This window comes from Phasianus colchicus, chromosome 6 (assembly GCF_987193195.1).
Source record: "Phasianus colchicus chromosome 6, bPhaCol1.hap1.1, whole genome shotgun sequence".
Taxonomy (NCBI): Eukaryota; Metazoa; Chordata; class Aves; order Galliformes; family Phasianidae; genus Phasianus; species Phasianus colchicus.
This window is the reverse complement of record NC_143441.1, coordinates 48645501-48666347: the sequence shown is the minus strand read 5'-3', so window position 1 is coordinate 48666347 and position 20847 is coordinate 48645501. Positions and strand designations below refer to the sequence as shown.

At 44.3% G+C, this 20847-nt stretch overlaps 1 protein-coding gene across 1 annotated transcript in view; it reads left to right on the top strand.

The window, feature by feature from the left end:
- OXSR1 (oxidative stress responsive kinase 1) overlaps window positions 1-20847 on the top strand; it is a 90146-nt gene that overhangs the window by 1283 nt on the left and 68016 nt on the right. Inside the window, exon 2 of the mRNA XM_031607883.2 lies at window positions 19609-19721. Within this exon, the coding sequence (XP_031463743.2) occupies window positions 19609-19721 (113 nt within the window). The remainder of the gene's footprint in view (window positions 1-19608; window positions 19722-20847) is intronic.

Below are 20847 nucleotides of genomic sequence, written 5' to 3'. Positions count from 1 at the left end.
GGCCCCAGCCCTCGCTTTTCCATTTAATGATTTTATTTTTTCTCTCTCTTCAACTTCAAACTGTATGGTTAGCCGAGGCCTCCCTGGTGCTGGACTGGTGCATTGGCTGCCTCATCCATTTTGTTGGGGTGCATGTTTGAGGGATGCATGGCTTTAGGGTGAATATATGGCACGTGTGAGGTGGTGCTGCAGGTGACTGTACGGTCAGTGCATTTTGTGTCAGTCTCCCAAGGCAGGAAATAAAGCAGGAGCTGGCAGAACAGGCTCCTGTCCAAAGGCTTTTAGGAAGGAGGTTAATTTTTAGTGTGATCTTTGCGGAGTGGTTTTATTTGAAGTTTATAGATGATGTAGCACTGTTGTGCCCAGGTCTTCCATCCCTGCCTGACAGGGAGACTTACTTTCTGTTAACAAGGGTGGGAAAGTTTGGGAAAATGCTGTTTTGAGAGATTAAATTCTTGGCATTGTTTAAAAGTAGGAAGGAACTAAAGCTATGAAGGGGGGGGGGAGGGAAATCCTTCTGGAAATCCCTGTTGCTCTGTGGGATCAGGCTTTGTCCTCTCCCTTCGTGCAATGAGAACAGCAGCACTTTAGAAAGGAGACAAGCTCCCTATAAAGGAAGGCATAATCTGGCAGCTCAGCCCCTTAAACCTCCTTTGGAAAATACACCCTGGGGAGGATGATGCTCATCCGCTTGAAGGAGTGAGAGATGAAGGGAGAGTGTGGGGAAGGGAGTGGGATGGGTGCCTGCAAAGGGTTGCACTGATTGCACAGAATTGAGGAGTCAGGTTGGAGTGCCCAACGCTGGGGGCAGGAGGACAGTGCCTCTTTGTAGCTATAGGTGGGAACAAAGGGGGCTGTGAATGTACTGCTCTTAGGAGAACCTGCTGCTGGAGACTCACATCCTACAGCCTGAGAATATCAGGAGGATGTAGCTGTGTGGTAGCCTTGCAGTCACTGACTGAACACGGGGAGGAATTGGGAAGGAAGCATTTCACTTTTTCTGTGTCTTTCCCTGCCCTTCTGTGAGCTGAGTTTCTGGATGTTATCTGCTCATTGAAGGATTGTGTTGGCATTCCGGAGTGGGATGGAGTGTACACTGAAATGTGTATATTGCAAACATATGGTTTCTCTTTTTAACTTTGCCATCCCCACCCCCTTACTCACTTCAAACATTGGTGTGTCTGCCAGCGGCCGGGATGGAGATGTGACGCAAGTTTCCCAGCACGTGTGTGATTTGTTGGACAGAATGTCACTGTGTTAACTGAGCTGGACTACTTTGCTGTCCGCTTTGGGTCCCCTGTGGGTCTCTGGGGGAGGGGGTTGAGCTCTCTTTGCTTCTGTGGAGCTGTAAAAGTCTATTAGTAGGGAACAAAGCGAGAACTTGGTATGAAAAGGGGTGAAAATTGCGCTAGTGCTTTGAGAAGATTTAACTTGTTTCTTCATGAAAAGTGTTGCTCTTTAAATTTAGAGCCCACCATTCTGTAGGATACCAGCTCAGCTGTTTTTTCACCTCAGAAGAAGGGAAATCCATGTGTAGTCTCATTCCTGTGCTGGTTTTGCCTGAAAACAGTAATGTGTGGCTTTCATTTACCATGCAGGGCTCTGTACTGCTTCAGTGCAGGAATTGAGTGAACACATTTTCCAGCAGCAAAAAGAACTTCTGTAAAACTGCCCTCCTGATTCTGGCTAATAAAAAAATAAAAGGATTAGTCAGCAGTGGAGGTGACTCATGCCAATATAAAGGTATGGATTAATGTCTGCATTTATTACACTTAGTTAGTGTTAGTAACTGCTGAGTAGCTTCCCTTAGGCTTAAATAACTTACGTTCCGTTGGTTGAAGGAACCTTGCTCAGAATCAGAGCCCAGCTTTCCTTTCCAAAAAGGATAACATGGAGATGAGGGGAGAGAAGACAAATTGCAAAGCATTTCTGTGCAGCGTGCCCACAGAGGAACAACAACGTTTGCAGGTGAATTCAGCCTCGAGAGATGCCTGGATTTTTATCTCAAAAAAGCAAACACAGCCTGCCTGGTGGCTGTGAAGGTGGTCTTCCAGATGCCAACTGCATACAAATCACAGCAGCCCTCTGCGTGAAGCCTGAAAAAAATGAAACCTCCTGCTGCTCAGATACTGCACACGCAGGTTCCCTCACATCTCACTATTCCTGTTGGAAAAGCTGGTAGCGGTAATGAAGTTGATTGGAATTGGGTCATTTGCTTTTTGCTACTTTTGGGGCTGAGAAGAGCTGTGCTGGCTGTGGTTGTTTGATTTAGGAGCATCTCCTTTACCGTGAGCAGCCTGTGCCAGAAACAGAAGATAAATGAGCAGTGGGAATTCTCCCTTGCTCTGTTCCTGTGCCCTTTTCCCCCCGACAGATTCCTTCGCAGCTATGAGGACAGCACAGGCCGGGTGAACAGATGTGGTGGGAGTTTCTTTTCCCCTCAGAAATCAAGCTTAAATTGAAAATTGGAATGGAGATTTACTCAATGATTAGGTTTTTTAATGACTGCGGTTTGTGTAGCTTTAGCATTGGGTTTTGTCTGTGAGCAGCACGGTGATCTTTTGGAATCTGATATTTGCACTTCTAGCCAGGATTTCTCCAACCGTATGTGAGCAAATGTATATCTGCTGTATACAGCCTTCTTTTACAGCTGTATAGAAACTTTCTGAGAACTAAGATTTCTGCTTCCCCAAATTTTATCAGAGTATCTCTGGTCACCTGTCTTCTGCCTGCCTGGTTCTCCTATCCTGAATGTTCACAGCTGCTGAAAGAAGAGCTCACCAGGTGTGGCTGATGCCTTGATGTGGGATGCCAGGAGTGCAAAGGGAGCTGCGTGTCCAGTGATAACTTTGTACCTTTCTATTTTAAGGCAGTGTTGATTTCCACTCATGAGCCCTCCTTACTACTTGCAGTCAGTTTTGTGTGCCCGTTTTACACCCATTCAAGAAAAATCATTACACTCTATAAAATATAACTGCTTGAGAACTAAATGGAGCGTTTAGGCTTCAGTCTTTGTGCCATATGTTTTGTTTTAGCGTTTCCTCATTGGTTCCCATTCCTCCCTCTGAGCACAACCAGCCAAATTGATTCCTCCAGCATATTTCCAATATTCAGGCTGCTTGCTTTGTGTGCTCTTCATCAACTTTTTCCACGTCAAGTTGGTCAGAAGGCCTTCTTGTTGTTTGGGCACCAGCATGAATGATATCACAGTTTCTCAGGTATCTTATGGTTGTTACTGAGTGACTCCACAACCTGACTGCTCTACATCCACACTGCCCTTCCTTTGGATGCTCAACATGTCTCTTTTCTTTAAGACCTTTGCCGTCGCTTCCAGAACAGGACTAAATTGAGTCATTCTCTCAGGAAGCGAAAACAAACGGCGTTTAGTTGCGCGTGTGTCTTTTGTTTGGTGTTTCTGTTGTTTGCTCTCTGGTAGGAAGAGGAATAAAATGCACAGGGAAGCAGATTGAGGGCACAAAAGACAAGCACAAGCTGTGGTGAAAGAGGCTGGCTGGGAAGAGCACAGCGTTATTATTGAGGCAGCCAGTCCTGCTGATCCGAGGGGAGGGCAGAGGCAGATCCTGCTGCTTTCAGCTCTTCTGAGATGCTAAGAAAAAAAACATAGAAGGAAGTAGTTCACACTTTACCGTGCCTGCTTTCTCTGTTGCTGTTGCTTCCAGTGCTGCAACAATCCTGGACCAATTAATGCTTAACACTTAGATTTCTTAAAAAAGCCATTAAAATGGCTTCAGTTTAACTCTCATATCTTGGCTAGTGCTGGGAAACTTGCATGTGCTGGACTCCTGAGTACACCTAAGAGCTGCGTATGTTGGCTGACAAATGCTTGCCCTAGAGGCTCATTCCTTCTGTAACTGCTGAAACCTTGGCGAGAATAGACTCTCCCCAAATGTTGGTCTGTTTAAGCTTGGCAGTATCTATTTTACTATTGAGCTTTAGCAGCTTGTCCACTGAGATTCAATCTTTTAATTAAAAGTTGTAGTGATTTAAAGTGATGGGCAGTAATGTTGGTTCTTCTTGCTAATTGTGTTAGCAAATTACTAAAAACTGCACTTTGGTCAGATTTCCTTGGAAGATTTCCCTTAAGATGCATGATATCCATTGTAAGTCTCTGTAGTAGTAGTACATTTAGCTGTGGACGTGCTGATGGAGTGCTTGTAAACTGGGTGTTGCTAAACTTTCTTAATGGGAAGAGACAGACTTGAGAGCTTTGTGGGTATAGAAGAATAGCTGTGGAGGACTGGAATTTGGCGTTAGAAAATTCTGAAATATCAGGATCCTGGGACTTTCCAGATGAGTTTAGCCTATTTCCATGTGCTTGCTCCCTTTGGAATCAAACAGCTGAAATGCTGAGCCAAAGAACTCAGCTCTCAGAGCTGCAGCAGGTTCCCATGGCTTCACCTAAGGAAGCTCAGCCATGATGTGGCTGGAGGAATCCAGTTCTGTGTCTCCTTCTGGCAGTCATGCGGTGTGATCTTGCAGGCAACAGGGTTGTATCCCTGGCTGATGAGTGTTCCAGGCTCTTTACCAGGATCTCATCTCCCCTGGTACATGAGGCATCTTCAGCATTTTCATCACTGACATGGATGGAGGGATGGAATGTACCCTCAGCAATTCTATGAAGCTGGGAGTAGTGCCTGACGCAGTGGAAGGCTGTGCTGCTGTTCAGTGAGATGTAGCCTGGCTGAAAGCCGGGTGGAGAGGAACCCCAAGAGGTTCAACAAGGATAAGTGTAGAGTCCCACAGCTGGGGAGGAATAAACATATGCATCAGTACAGGCTGGGGGCTGACCTGCTGGAAGGAGCTTTGTGGAGAAGGTCCTGGGTGTCCTGGTGGACAACAGTTTGGCCATGAGCCAACAGTGTGCCCCTGTGGCCAAGAAGGCCAATAGGATCCTGGGGTGCATTACAGAGTGTGACCAGCAGGTTGAGGGATGTTTTTCCCCCTGTGCTCTATTCTGATGAGACCGCATCTGCAGCGGTGTGTGCAGTTCTGGGCTCCTCAGATCAAGACAGACAGGAAACTGCTGGAGAGGGTCAACATAGGGCCACAAAGATGATGAAAGGCTGGGGCATCTCCCTTATGAGCATAGGCTGAGTGAGAGACCTGGGCCTGTTTGACCTGGGAAAGAAAAAGCTGAGGGGGATCTTATCATTGCTTATAAGTATCTAAAAGGTGAGATTCAAGAGGATGGGGCCTGGCTCTTCTTGGTGGTGCCCAGTGACAGGACAAGGAGTAGTGGTCACAAACTGGAAGTTCATTCTGAACGTGAGGAAGAAATTCTTTGCTATGGGGACAACAGAGCCCTGAAAGTCCATCCAGTGAGACTGTGGTCTCCCTCTCTGAAGCAATTTCAAACCTGCCTGGATGCCTTCCTGTGTGATCTGCTGTAGAGAACTGTTGTAGCAGGGGCTTGGGGGATTTCCAGAGGTCACTTCCAGCCCCTACAATTCTGTGATTCTCTGGGATTCCTCTGATGTGCCAAGTAAACTGGATGATGATAGAGGGATTGAGTAAGTATACCAAATACTGTAACTGTTGCTGAATTACGTAGAGCACCAGTCTGGGTTCTAGTGTAGCTTCAGTGTTTTTCACTTTCCTCTCATGCACAAGTGCAAGTGAGGAGACCAGTCTCAGCATTGGATCCTGCTATAACTGGACAGAGGATCTGTTAGGTTGTCTGAGTGCAGTGTTTGCCTGCATGTGATTCACTGCACACACATTTTTTGCTTAACAGTTTGGGTTTTTTTTTTTGCAAGTAAGAGAAATTCCAGACTGGAAAAAAAAAAAAATTGGTTATGTTATTGTCCTCTACCAAACCAGAGTCTCTTTTAATTTGCTTTGCAAGGATTTCCTAAACCAATTCTGCTTACCCAGAAGTCTGCAGGGATGGCTGCCTTCAGCAAGGCTTCACAAATCCCATCTGTGAATGAAATGCAGAGTAAATCCAGAACACTGATTCACTTTTTCACCAGATCATCAAATTAGCTGAAACTTCCCTCCATACATCCATTAATGTTTTATGCTGCATTCACTGCTTGCTTGTGCAGCAACACACTGAGTATCTTATAACACGGTCAAATTAAAATGCATTTTTTTCTGTAATACAGGAAAGCTCTTGTGAATGAGGTTTTAGTCTCTTGCCAAACTTAATTTTCTACCCCATCCATTTTGTCTCAAGAGCTGCTGGGTTGGTTGGATGGGGAGGAGGGAGAAGAGAAGGGGAAAAATTATTTCTCTTCTGAAACTGGTTTGTGCTTAACTGATTTTATAGGGTTCTCCCAAATGAATATTTCCTTCAGGCAGGAAATGAGCCCAGTGCAAATTCATGCAGGAGAGAGAAGGTTCTGAACAGCTGTAAAAAGAAGTGCAAGTTGAAATTCTTCAGTGATCATCTCCTACTGTAGTAAATTCTCTTTGGGTTTTGCCAGAATTTGTACTGCTCTGTAGCCATGAATGGTGATTTGAGCACAAACTCTCCTCTTTTTACTGCTAGCACCTTGCTATTAATAAAGCTGTGTGGGAGGAGGATGCTATGTTCGTTTCCTTTCCATCCATCCACAGAACTGGGATTAAAATTGGAGTGAAATTCTGACTGTGGGTGCATCACAGAGTCTTCTGGTAGGAGGTGAGTGAGTGCATGGGGCTGTGTGTGCTCTGCTGGCACATTGGATGGCAGGCTTCTGTCTCAGGTTGAAGTTAATTGATAAATTTTGCAATTAATTAGAGGGGAGAGCATTGTCAGTTGGGAAAATGTTGTGAATATGGAATCTGTTGAAAGGTTTGTGGTCAGGATGTGAGGTCATTGCATCTTTGTGGTAATACAGGATACTTTTTGTATTGAGTTTTTTTGAGCGCTTTATGAGCTCCATAGTTACTGCTGGGCAGGTTGTGTGCTCTTGTATTTGGTTTGGTCTCAGCTTCTAGCTCAATTTTGGTCTTCTGCAGATTGTAAATCTGTTTCCTTGGGATCTGGAGCTAATTCCAGCTCTCTGAAGACGATGCATTGAAAGTAATGCAAAGAGTAGTAAGAAATTATAGCATTTGGAAAGTGAGAGATCAAGCTAATGGCTGTGGAATGAGAGCACTTGCAGTCTTTTTCTGAAGAAAATGAGCTGGCTGTACTGACAGCTGAGACCTGTTGAGGTAAGCAGGGCAGTTTCATTTCTTCATTTTGGGTGGCCTTCAGCTCCAGGCAGGCAGCACAATTCTGGGTTATCTTAGTGACTGAAGACTCATAAATTGAAGATGACGCTTCTTGTCGCAAAGTAAACACCTTTCCTGTGAAATCCCCAGGGATGGATTTCATTATGTCAAATTTTGAAACAAAAATAGAAAGCTCCTGTCATTTATTTTGCTGAGACAGAACTAGAAAGGACTCCCCGGGTCACGGAGTGCAGTTCCCTGCTATTGCAGATGCCAAATCACATAATCCCTATGGCAAATTAATGAATGCTTGTGTTTGAAATGGTGCATGGGGGAATTATGGGCACACGTTCTATTAAACACTCAAATCTCCGTGTGACCCTGTTGGTGCTGTATGAAACAGCTGCTGAATGGATTCCTTATGATAGTAGGAAGGAACGATGCCTGGTCTTTTATAGCAGGCAGCTATAGCTTGGTGTTTTCCCTGTGCCACTTTATTTACAGTCAGGCTGTACCAGCAAGGACACTGCCAGTAAAAGCATGGGAGAGCCACAGCCTGTTGTCTCCAAATCTCAAGCGCCTCAGCTGCAAATGTCTTCTGATCTGGGATTCCTTGAAATCTCCCAGTGGAAATTGAATCTCTTGGAAACACGCTGTATTTTTTGTCCTCACCTGTGGGAGCTTTGCCTCCTAGGCTGCTTCTTTAAGAATCTTTCTGCCTCTGACCTTGGGAGTTAGTGCAGCAAGGCCGTGAGTTCCATCCCTTTACTAAAGACTATCACAGAGGGTGCCAAGTGCTGTCTTATAAATACCTTGGTATTGACTTGCAGCAAACTTTACTTCTCTGAAAAAAGTGTCTTGAGCATGAACTGCTTTCCTGTTGAACAAGCCATCGATGGAAATCTTTGTTTGAACAGCTGAGAGGCTGATGGGCTAGCAGCTTGAGCATATGAATTTGTCCAGGTCCTGAGATTCTCATTACTGTTGGATAAATAATGTAATTTCTAACCAGTGGGCTAATCTTGTGTGCTGAACGCACTAATAGAAGCAGGGAAGACTTATTAGATCAGATTCCCTGAAAAGAAAGGATAATAGCCTTCAAGAGAGGGCATATCAGATACTTAAAAGCTTATTTACCTAAAATAGCCACTGTACTATCAAACATCTGCACTGTATGCAGACAGATTGTTCTGTTTAGTGGAATCCTGGCCAAATAAAATATCCTCTGCAGTTGACAATTAGAGTTGAGACAGAGTTCAGAGATAAAGGTTGGGAGGGAAGAAAGGAAAATGCTGGCTTGGCTACTGTACTAGTGCTGTGCTAGGAGCTGTGCTAATACCTGATGACAGCCAGCATGATATTTACATTGCTGCATATACCATAAAGACAACTGACAGTGATTAAAAGGGAAGGATCAACCTTCTCCACTAATATTGCTGTGTTTGGAAATGAGATGTTTGAGCCTGCTTTCCATCGTGTAGAATTAACACCACATAGCTGCAGTGCCCTTTAAATTAGCCAGAGTTGTTGGCACAAAATCAAATAAATATAATTTGTTTCAAACTGAAGATCTAATTTAGGCAAGCTAATAGCGTCTTAAGTAAATGTGGCAGGTCATGCAGGACTTGTGTAACTAATTGGCCCTGGGAGCTCAGTGTGGTTGCTGCCACGGGGAAGGGGTCCCAGAGGGCAGCTCCCAAGCTGCCTGGGCTCCTGGTGTTTGCTGGTAGGGTCCCAGCCCTGCAGCCCCTCACTGTTGGGAACGTTTCTGTCCGTTTCTGGTGGTGGACTTTGGGATTAAAGTCTACTTGCTTAGAGAGATGGTGGGGGTGAGTGCTGGTGTGAATGCAGAGTGATTTGGGTGTCATAGGGGCTGTGGGAAGTTGGGAGTACAAGTAACTCATCAATGAAATCAAATAGCAAAGTGAGTCAGGGACAGTTTTATCAATTACTTTGCTATCATGGCCATCCTGTACCTCATCCTCCATCCTAGTCCTGGGATGCATTGCATTGACAGGCCAGCTGTCTTCCCAGACCTGTATACCTTGCCTTAGTTTGTTAAAGATTCCCAACCTGAATGTTAGCCAGAGGTGAGTACACAGATGTTATTCTTTGCTCAGGACCTAAGATATTGAAAGACTTTCCAGTGAACCGTGCTGTGTGGGGTGGAGTAGAAATTTCCTTAAGGCTCCTCTTCCTTTCTGCCGGACCCTTGGCATCCACTTGTGCAGTAACAGTAGCAAACTCTCTCTATGGTTTAGAATTCAGGTTCATTTATTTATACTGGGGGGTTCAATGGGATCACGTAGCAATCTGTGTCTATTGCCAGTCTGTTGCTGATGGTTCTGAATACGATGGCAAACATAATGCAAGCGATTGGATATAGGTTTGTATTCTTCCTTTTGAGTTTGAGAACTGAATTGAATTGCAGGACAACGGCTGATGCTGCAGTGCTGGGTGTTCCTGTGTTGATGGACCAGTGGAGGAGAAGCATGCTTAAACAATGCTGGCAACACAACCTGATCTTCACTGGTTACCATTGCCTCTCTGTGGGACATAGAGCATTGGTTGTCTTCAGAAAGGCATTGTCTTATGTGGACAGAAAGCTCTGAACACAGTGCTTGTTTTCCAGTGCTACTGTCAACAGCAAGAGCTCTCGATGTTGAATTACTTACTGTCAGCAAGTTCACATGCAGTTCAGATATTTTGGTTGTGTTTCTTATAGCTGAACTTGTGAAATCTGCTTCTCATTTTCTGAAGTTCTTTGAACGTGCTGGACTGGCACTGGAGTATCAGTAGTCATCTGGAAGCTGCAGGTACAAACATGAGATGATTAAGGGAAGATTCTTTTGGAGAACGTCTCATTGAGTTTTAAAGAGAAATCTTTGTGTAAGTACTGTTTGAAATAAGTGGCCTTGCAACATGCACAGAATTGCAAACTACCTGAGCTCTGGCTAAAATGACCAGAGGTCATTACACAGAGATGTGCTTTAAATGAAAGATGCAATTTAAATGAAGCAAACAATTTCTTACAGGTAATAACTGTGTTTTGTTCCATTCCTTTTGTCAGTTTTTTCATTAAAATGTCTAGACTGTAATTGTGAGACATGCTGGTGCAAAATAGAATTATTTGTACTTAAGACTTAATTCTGTACCCAGACACATTGCCTCCCAGTTATCACCTGCTCTCAATTTGTGTTGTCCAGCACACGCCCTGTGCCTTAATGTGACCTTTGACTTGAACCTAGCTAAATATTTGCAGCAGTTGGCTGTGCTTGAGGTGAGACTAGAAGAAGAACAAATGCACTGTGCTCAGTGATGTGAGTTATGCTGTGCTGAAGGAGGGAGCTGTGACTTTTTGACCACATGGAAATGCAAACTTTTAGAATCGCTTTTCATAAGAAGAACTTCTCAACCTCTTTTCAAGGCTTTTCTATGAGAAATATTGAGGGTAGCTGTGCTGGGATGCATGCAGTCAGTGAAGGTTGCTGTTTGTCCTCCCAGTATACACATTAACATTGGCATCCTCACACTTCAGCAAAATAAAAAAAAAAACAACACAAAAACCACCCACCAAAACAGAAACAGACTTATGCTTCTTTGTTATAATAGATAATTTATTTCTTCCTTTCAGTGTATTAACTGTTTCTTTCCTTCTTTGTTTGGTATCTTTTCCCTTTAGTGTAGACCAAATACTAGAGTTCAGAGAGGGTGCACCAAATTAAACCTGGCCTCTTAGTGCTTCCATCAGGATTTTAAATAGGGGGTTGCCATCGAGTGCTGTGATTGTGCTGTCCTTCAGCTGATGGAGAGAGAAACATGAAGCTCTGGTTCTGCTCCGTATGGGAAATGTCTAACACAGAATATCCAGGAGCACGTGGTGGGGTGGGATGTGATGTGAGTGGGGCTGTGCTGGTGCAGCGTGAAGAGCTTATTGGGGTAGGTGAGTCTGTTCTCCCCAAATGCTGATGGGGAGCTCTGCTCATGCCAGAGACTCCGAGCTTTTTTGGGTCATCCTAGCTGGGGACTGCTCTGCTGCTACTCTAGATCCCCATGGGATTTTTCAGTTAGGCATGGGACCAAACCAGATCAATTTTGCCTTCCTGGTGTTTGTAACAGTGATGTTTGTATTTGGGTTTGCTCTGTGCTGTTCTAGAGGCACCTGGGCCACTTCCTTGCTGGTTCAGGATTTTATCTTCACTTCTGGCATTGGTAACTGTGCAGTACTCTTCCTGCAGCACTGGTTGAGCAGATGACACTTCCCCATGCAAATGTTCTACTCGATGTGGGTGAGTGCAGCTCATCATCCCCTCTGTGGCAGTGCTAGAATTATGTCTCTGTCCCATTCTGCACTCCATTTGGTTTTTATTAATGCTACCTGTAATTGTCAGTGTGAATTAGATCATCCATTTTCTGGTAGGAATTTGATGCCTAATGGGGAAGTGGCTTGAAGAACTGTGGCCCCTTTCAAGGATCATTTGTGCAGCATTACTTCTCATGTTTGTACCAGGAAGATCTTTGACATCCAGTGGACTCTTGTAAAGTCTTGCTTGGAGTATTCCCACCTCATACCAAACTGGATGCAAATGAGGGAGTAGGCTTTATTGCCATCATCTTAGAGGAGTGTCATTCTTGGAGAGACAACTCTTTTATTACCAATAACTTCAAGTAATGTGGGAAAAATACAGGCAGAGCTTTGTCTTCACAGCAGATAGACCCAAAAATGCATGATCAGTCTGAATTTGCAGTCTGATGCTTAATGAGATCTATATCTGCCCTGTGTTCTTGAAGGATGCTTAAGAAATCTCATTCCCAGTCTTGCAGCTTCTTGTTTTATTGCTGTATTGTCCTTGGAATGAGTAACCACAGAGCAGAGCTCCTACAGTGATTTGGCATGAGGCTGTGAAAGGGCTGAAACATCCCAAAATGTGGTTGTTGTTCCTGGGTCTGTGCTGGCAGATGTGAATCCTCAGTCTTAGTGTTACAAAGCATTAAAATGTCCTCAGCTTTGGGCATCCTATCTGATCTGGAGCGAGAACCACTGTCAGACTTCAGTGTGTGTGTGTGCCATTGTATGGCTAGATGGTCTTGTTGTAGATGTGTAGTCCCATGAAAAGATATGAGCTGAAGTAAACTGTCATTTTCTTATGCTGCTTTTGTAGCTAATCATAAGAAGGCATGAAGTACATTGTTGATTTGCATAGATCCAGCTTTTAATGATTAAGTTTGAAATCCAAGGATTGACTGCTTAGGCTGTAAAGGGTAGAAACCTAGGGGAGAAAAGAATAAGGTCTTTTTGAACAGTACCACAGAATCTCAGGGAAGGCCAATGTGCAGAACTGTGCTTTGATATCATCCCTATGATCTATGGATTTGGGCAAAGGTTCAAGATTTCCTTCAGGATCCTGGTTAGAAATAAAAATACGTGAACAGGTCTGCTGTGCTGAGAAACCACTGAGAGGAAAAGGCTCATCCAAGAACTAGAATCAAAGAGTGGCCAGGGTTGGAAGGGACATCAAGGATCATGAAGCTCCAACCCCCCTGCCACATGTGGGGGCCACCAACCTCAATATTTAATGCTAGACCAGGCTGCCCAAGGCCCCATCCAACCTGGCCTTGAACACCTCCAGGGATGGGGCATCCACAGCCTCTCTGGGCAGCCTGTTCCTGCACCTCACCACTCCCTCTGTACAGAACTTCCCCCTGACATCCAACCTAAATCTTCCCTCTCTCAACTTAAAACCATTTTCCCTTGTCTTCCAGTTATCTATCCGTTGAAAGAGTTGATAATAGAGACAAAATCACATAGAATCACTCATAGGGTACTCAGGAGACTTGATGGTAGGAGAAACACGCTCTGCCCAGCCAGGGAGCCAGCTCAGCCTGATGGATGGCACTGTATTTTTAGACCTGGAGGCAACATGGGTACAGCCACGTGTGCACAGCTTGTGTCGTGCTGCCTGGAGGTTGGCAGCACAGCCCCTTAACCAGGGTCAATGTTTTGTTGTTCTAAAAACCTAAAAAGCATAAATCCTTGTGGTTTTTTTTTTCAGTATTCCTCATGCAAGCTTCTTTTCTAGAAGTGCTTTTCAGAGTATATGTTGCTAGTTGCATTGCTTATATGCTTTTGCAAATGGAAAGAGGAGTGTAGGCTCATGTTGATCATGGCATTCCAGGAACGCTGAGACACAAGGAGTGGTGATTTCGTTGTGATAAGGTAGAATTAAATGTGTTGAATTGAATGAGTGTAAAAGCACTTCTGGTAAATATATCCTTTGCTCTTGCTTTGTAAAAATAGATTCCTGGATTCTGATGTGCAGAGCAGGAAAGCTATCAGCAGGAGCAATTTGTGGCAATTTCATAGTGGTGGTCTTGAGCCCTGGTCTGGAGTAGGAAGGAAGTAGTGGGTAAAGTCTGTGCTATCATCTGGTCTGGAAATGCTGTACTTAATACTTAACAAAGCAGATGTAAGAAAGAGGGTGCATGTGGAGTTGTCCTCTCTATGTGTAGTTTCCAACTTTGTTCCAATTTCCTGTCCTGGAGCCTGCAATTGAGCTGCTGTGCTTGATAATGGCTAGTGGGCTTTTGGTGATGTACTCTGTGGAGAAACTTTTTTTTTACTTCAAACTGGATACCCAGAGCCTAAAAGCTGTTGGTCTACAGCTCTCTTGTAGCAAAGAGTTCTGTGTGCATTGCTCATGAAAGGAAAACCTGGGGGCACAATTATAACAGTGCCTGTGTCACGAGCAGCTTTCGGGCACTGCACTCCAGCTGGCGGAGGATGGATTCCAGCTCTTGCTATAAAAATAGAGAGCTTGTATGCATGCCAGGGAATGGCAGAAGAGGAGGGCAGGGTTATGCAGAGGTGTTCAGCTGAGCCTGATCTCATACAGAAGGAGGCTTGGGAACAAGACTTGTGGGTAGGGTGGGAGAGCCTTAAAAGAGAAGAGGAGTAATGTTATTGGCTTCTGCTGCCTAGTGGGAAGCTGGAAAGGAGATAACTCTTGAGGTGCCCAGTGAATGTACAAGATGCAAATTGCAAAGCTGGAAAGTCTGATAAGGTAGAAGGACAAAAAGCTTTGGTATGGGTGGTCAGAGATGGAAACAGCTGAAGAGACTGTGTAGTACCTGTTGTTGGAGATGTTCTGAACCAGGCTGAATTTGCTGCTGAGGAACCTGGTCTAACTTGAAGTTCAGCTCTGTTTCCAGCAGAGCAGTAAACTGGAGACCTCCAGGGACTGCTTGCCTGGAGAGATAGATGGTGGATTCCCCATCCCTGGAAACAAGGTCAGGCTGAAAGGGGCTCTGAGCAACTTGTTCTAGTTGTAGATGTCCCTATTTGTTGTGGGGGAGTTGAACTAGATGACCTTTAAAGATCCCTTCCAAATCAAACGACTCAATGATCCCTTCCCATAGTTTTCCAGTAGGTTGAGTACTGTTTGTAGGTTGAATTGTTGGGAGGCTAACTGGAGATGAGAAAACGGAATTTTGTGGTGATAAATGTAACTATCATTCATGTGACCCTGGAAGAATATTTCTTCTTTAGGAAAGGATTGATACCACATTGAGATTGAATATTGAGCTCCAAGGAAGATATCTCCTGCTGGTTGAGGCAGCTGTGTAAGCAGCTGAGTTTACCTTAAAAGGAAATTTTCCCATCTCCTAGAGTGTGGCGTACAGTTTGTAATAGAGGGATAGATTGGACAATGCTATTAGTGAGTTCTCTGTGTGGCTAATTTAAAGCCCTATTGCACATGGTGGGGGAATACTGCTCAACAGCCAGGATTTGATATTTGTCTTGTGATCATTTGGCATGAGTGTTCCCATTGCTTAAGCTGATGTCTTTGCCAAAAGGATCTCTGGCTTCAATTTCACTCCTCTGGGAGGAAGCATCAGTGCAATTCATACCAATCTTCCTGGAAGAGCTGCAATGTCCTTATGAGGCTGCAAAGATGACATTTTCTTTTTAGTTCAGTTACCTTTGGAAGCAGAACACATGCAAACAGCTGTGTGTAAGTCAATCTTGTTTCTCCTTTTCAAAATAGCCTTGAAATCATTGGTTTCCATCAACTTTGACAGAGGTGTCTAAGGTGTGAGTTACTATATATATTAAAAAAAAAAAAACAAACAAATGAAAAAGCTTCATATAAGTTCAAAGACAGTTCTGCAAATGACTGCAGAAGAAATAACGTTCAGCCTGCCTTAGAAGGTGGAGGTGGGCTTGTGTGATCCCATACAAATTGGGGTGGGAGCTCTGGGTGCTGAGGGTGGTCATCTGGGGAATGTTGATCCAAAGGAGGGACCCAGGGAGATCAGCCTCAGTGATGGAGTGCTTGGGGAGGTTTGGGTTGTTCTTACTGTTTCAGAAATTGGATTTGGTTCAGAAAGAACTATCTAGTATTAAAAACATGAAAGAAGCAAGGGTTTGAAAGGGTCTATCTTTTTCTTTAAGCAGTGTTTGCTAAAGCAGGTTATGACCCTCTTATAGAAGAATTTGGCAGCTGTTATCTGAAGGGCTGAAACTGTAGCTGAGATCCTACAGAGGTGAAAGTGGGGGGCTATTAAACAGGCCCTAACACCTACTCAGGGTCCCATTCCTTTCTCTCCTTTTTCTTCAGCCATCACCAGAATGACCTCCTGCTTTTTAGGAACAGAGCAGCAAGCATTTGGCTGTGCCCAGTTTTCATTGTTTCTCTAAGCCGTCACGCTGGAAGAGATTAACTAGGAAGTGAATTTTCTCCGAAAGCCCATCTTGAGGGTGGTGAAGGGAAGAGCCTTGGCACTGACCTTGGTCAGAGTGCCTTGGGGAAGGCAGTGTGACCTGAGCATGGAAACATTAACCTGGGGCCGAGCAGTTGGCTCTGATGGCAGCTGGAAGAGTTGCTTTGTCAGAGCTGGGCCAGCTCAGTGCACACTGCCCTTGTGCTATTTATCATCCAGGTTCATTTTTAGCAGCAGGGAGGGATGATTGCTTCTCCCATTCTTCCCCTTGTATTTGTCCTCCTGCTCCTAAACTTTCAAAAACTTCCTTGCCAATCATTTTTTCTATTGGCATCTTTCTCTGCACCTACGCTTGTTTTCACTAATGTTTGGCATCCTTGCTGCAGCTTCTCTCCTTTTTCTTTCCACCCTGGAACTCAATAAACAAATTGTGTGGCTGTAAGTCCTTAAGTAGCTGTGTTGCTATGTTTTCTGTGCTCTTCAGAGAAGCATGGAAACCTGTCTTTGTTCAGTCCCAGGAGCGCGGCATGCTGCTGCAGCTACCAAAGAACAGCTTGCTTGTGGCACATCGAGCTGCAGCTTGGTTTAATCCTTGCTTGATACGCTTTTGAGATTTTATTGTTTCTCTATAATTAAGTGCTACAGCAGAGCTGAAAGAAATGACGAATTAGCAGGAGAGGGGGGAGCAGGGAGAGCAGGTGGTGATCGAACCAAGAGAAGCGGGAGCAGCAGGGAATTGATGGGGAGGAGCCTTGAGTTGAGATGCTTCCCTGCCATGTGCCCAGAAGGATTTAGTTTTGGATTTCATTACTGTTCAAATAATGCCATACGCCCATAGGAGACTGAAGCCTCAGAGGCTGGGTATTGTCCAAGCACTTAGTGAGAAGCAGTGTTTGCCCTGAAGTTTTAGCAGGCCTGGATGAGAGAGTAGGACAGAGCTGTAGTATGGTCCTGTTTCTAATTATTCTGCATCCATTGTTTCCTTTTCCATGGTGTAGTAACATCTTTAAAACTAAATGAGAACACAGGACCACTCTTTGTGTAGTCATTTCTATGAAGCCCAGGACTTGAAGTCTCTTCTCTTGAATGATTTCATCTGTAGCAGTGATTGGATCTCCTGTAGTGGTGTTGTGCGTGGATTGTAAGTAGCATCTCTGCTGCACAGGCTGATACCAGCAGGATTTGAGCAGCACAGAAATGCTGGTGTGCCACATTGCAGGATATTGCAGCCAGGAGAGCTTCAAATCAAACACTGCTGTGTTGGTGATGACTGTGGGTAGCTCTAGGACCAAGTCTGTAGTGCAAATCTGACTGAAGGGTGAGAAGGTTTGTATTACAGGACAGTCTTCTGAGGTGCATTACTGAGATGTGATCATACAGCATCCAGCTTGTCTTCATCTCTAGTTTATGATGCACTGAGGCATCCAAAGGAAGAAGTCATAATACTGCAGCTTTGAATGTGTCAGCAGTAGCAATTCTGGGATCTGACTCTTTCCTAAGGAATAACAGTCACAAACCTTTACTTCTTTTGTTCTGACTTCCAAAGGTCTGTTGCTGTATGGAGACTTGCAGTAGATGAAATGCAAGCATAACTCCCTTCTCCTGCCTTTTGTCACCACTTCTTCATGCTCTGCTGTGTATATCCTGAGTCAATTTGTGTGTTTTCACTTCTTTCTCCCTCAAAGCAGAAGCAAAGAACTTACAGGAGCAGATTAGGGATGGAGAGGGGTAGGTCCGTGCCACCAAGGGCTTCCAGTGAGTGGCGGTGAGTCCTCTGTGCGCTGCCTGCCAGGTAGAGTTTGCTTTGGCACAGTTGCTGCATATTTGATGTTGTATATATTGCAGCCATGCTGCTGGCAGTCTAGCCAACCCCAAGTCAAAAACTCCTCCTGGATTTTCAACCTTCTGTCATCTCCATCCTTTGCTCAGAAGTCCTTATGTTTGCTCAAGCTCCATTTTCAAAGTTCCTGATAACTATTCTTGCCCCTGTTGTGCTTTTTTTTTCCCTCTGGTACTTTGTTTTGCACTCTGCTAGGAATAGTCCCTGAAAATTAAAATGGTTGTGAGTAACAAATAGTCTTGAACTTCTTTAAACCCCATTTCACAGAATCACAGAATGGCCAGGGTTGGAAGGGACCTCAAGGATCATGAATCTCCAACCCCCTGCCACATGCAGGGCCACCAACCCCCCCATTTAATACTAGATCAGGCTGCCCAGGGCCCCATCCAATCTGGCCTTGAACACTTCTAGGGAAGGGGCATCCGCAACCTCTCTGGGCAGCATTTGGTTCATGAAACAGTACAGCTTGAGCACCCTGCCATTTTGTGTTCTGCATGCTGCTGCTTTCTGCCTTTAGAATGGAAACTCTTTCAGTGCAGCCAATCAACTGGCAAGCTGGAGCTGTTGCCCCAAGTCTGCCTGCAACAACATGAAGTGAAACTCTTGCGAGAGGGTGCTGGTTGAAGATTAGAGGATCAAGTTCAGAGCTTTCTCACTTATTCCGTGTGACTTTGGATGGAGCAGGTTTTCTTTTAGGACCAGGTTTCAAGTTCTTTCTCCAACGTGGCACTTAATATTTCAGTTTGGCTGTGAGTTGACGTCTCTTGCTGTGAGATGGTTGCTGTGGGAAGCTTCAGTAGGCTTTGCATAGAGACTGCCAGCTTTTGTCCCTGGTTTATCTGAATGTCCTGGAAAGAGTGTTTGCAGAAATGTTGTGGTTGATCTGTATGGAAGAATCCTGAAGTAGGTTGTATAGTATTAAAATGGGAGAGCCTTCTAAAACAAGTGTTTTATGCCACAATGCAGAATGGATATTGGATTTTTTTTTTATAGATTTTCATAGAATATTGGCAATAGGAAATTCCTGAGCTTTCACATTTATCCTACTGCTTTTCTTACTCCGGAATTGATTCCTTTCCAGTGAAGTGTGCTAATGTGATGAATCAAGATCAGGGTAGAAAGCAAAGCAACAAGGTGTCCTATTGCTAAGATGCAAATATTGCAGCTCTTTCTAGGGGCTGAAAAATATAGGTCTATAATTGCTTTGTTGATTTAAATCTCACTGTTGCACAGTCCTTTTGATAACAAAGGATATGATAGTACTGAGCAGTTTAAATACAAAACTTTTGTGCCTGCTTCTACTAGTTTGAACAGCTTTAAATGACAGCGTTTTCTCCCTGTTTGAATTTAAATGTTCTTTGGTTGAGGTTTTCAGATACCAGAGTATTGTGCCACTAGCTGAAAAACTGAACAGGCTTGAATGAAGCCTGCCTCGTGCTTTTGCATAAAACAAGAGGGAAGCTGTAAAGGGAATTAGTACATAAAACTATTTGAGAAATGTCATTAGTGCTGGTAGCAAAGAGTATGGCTTGTTTCAACACTCTGGGTGAACACACCAGGTTAAAAGCATGACATCAGTGGCTTGTCTTTTAAAAGAATCAGCCCTCTGTTATAAGTAAACTGGAGCATGTTTTTTCCTGCATAGCTGTAATGGTTCCTCATGAAGACCCCCTTGTTTGTGCTGGGTTATCCCAGCTCTTTGATGCTGCAGCTGAGCTGTTGAGTTGTCCAAGGGGTCAGTGCCTATGGGTGGGCTTCCCTGGGTTGTCACCTGGCTCTGCTGTCTCTAGTAATGGGCACTTATCCCTTTGTTGTCTGACCTCCCTTCCTTCCTGCAGGAGTCCTGTAGGATGATGTTAACCATCTCTTTCTCCCACCCACAGGGAGCGGAGCGACAGCTGTGGTGCAGGCAGCCTTCTGTGTTCCAAAGAAGGAGAAGGTGGCAATTAAACGGATCAATCTTGAGAAGTGTCAGACGAGCATGGATGAACTCCTGGTATGCAACCAAAACAGTCTGGCGAATTGTATTTCAGCTAACATCATCTGTTTGCTTACTGAGTGCCTTTAAAGGACCTTCCTTGAGGTGGTGTGAGAAGACCTGACTGATATAGCTGAAGGCAGACCAATCCCTGGTTGTGGGGCACAGTCCTTAAGAAAATGTTAAAAAGATCAATTGTTGGAGAACTTCAAGCTGTTGTTTAGAGCTAAGCATTCTGTGTAATCCCTTTGTTTTGAATGGGGTTACTGTACAAGTGTAAAGCCCAACTGCCTGTACAAGAGCTGTGCAGTGGAAGCTAAGTGCTTCTGGGAACCTTACAATTTAGGGGAGTGGTTTTGCCTTCTCTTCCTGTCCTGCAGTTCTTTATATTCTCTCCTTCACCTGTAAAGAGAGAAACTGAATATGCTAGCTCTTGTTCCTAATTTGTTGGTAGTATTGATATCATTTGAGGGGGTCACTGATGTATTACAGGCTGCTGTATGGAAATACTCTCTGATTTTCAGTTCAGTACAGGAGGTGGACTCCTCTGGATCTGTAGCTCTGTACTTTTCTTCTGATGTGTGCCTCTGAAGGTTTTCTCAATGGAAAACAACTTCAGGCACGTTGCCATGGTAACTAAAATTTGCTTTCTGTTGTCAGGCTTGTATGTTGATGGGATTTTCCTGCTATATTGTGTGTGAGAGCTGGTGTTTCTAGTGCAGCAGACTGCATGTTCATCTACATGTAGAAAGTCCCTGGTTTTAAGCCAAACAGAGAGAGGCATTCCTATGAACATGGTGTCAACATTGAAGCTGTGAAAGTTCTCTTGGATAAAGCTTTCAATAGTAAATAATGATCAGCAGGATCTGAGGAGAGGCAGGGAGCAGATCTTATACCACCTTTCCTTTTAAAGCAACTCTCCAGGAATTTCTTAATCCTTCCTGTATTTGCATTTGCATCCTGACAGCTTCTGTGGTGTTAACCCAGATGCTGATTTTGGGGATCGTGATGGGAAAGCAGAACAGAGACAGAATGCAGGTGTCCTGGCTAGTTCTACATGTGTATGATCTTCAACAAGTCACATGAACTACAGTTCCAGTTTCCATACAGTGTCTAATGCTGTTTTTATCATCATAGTATCTAC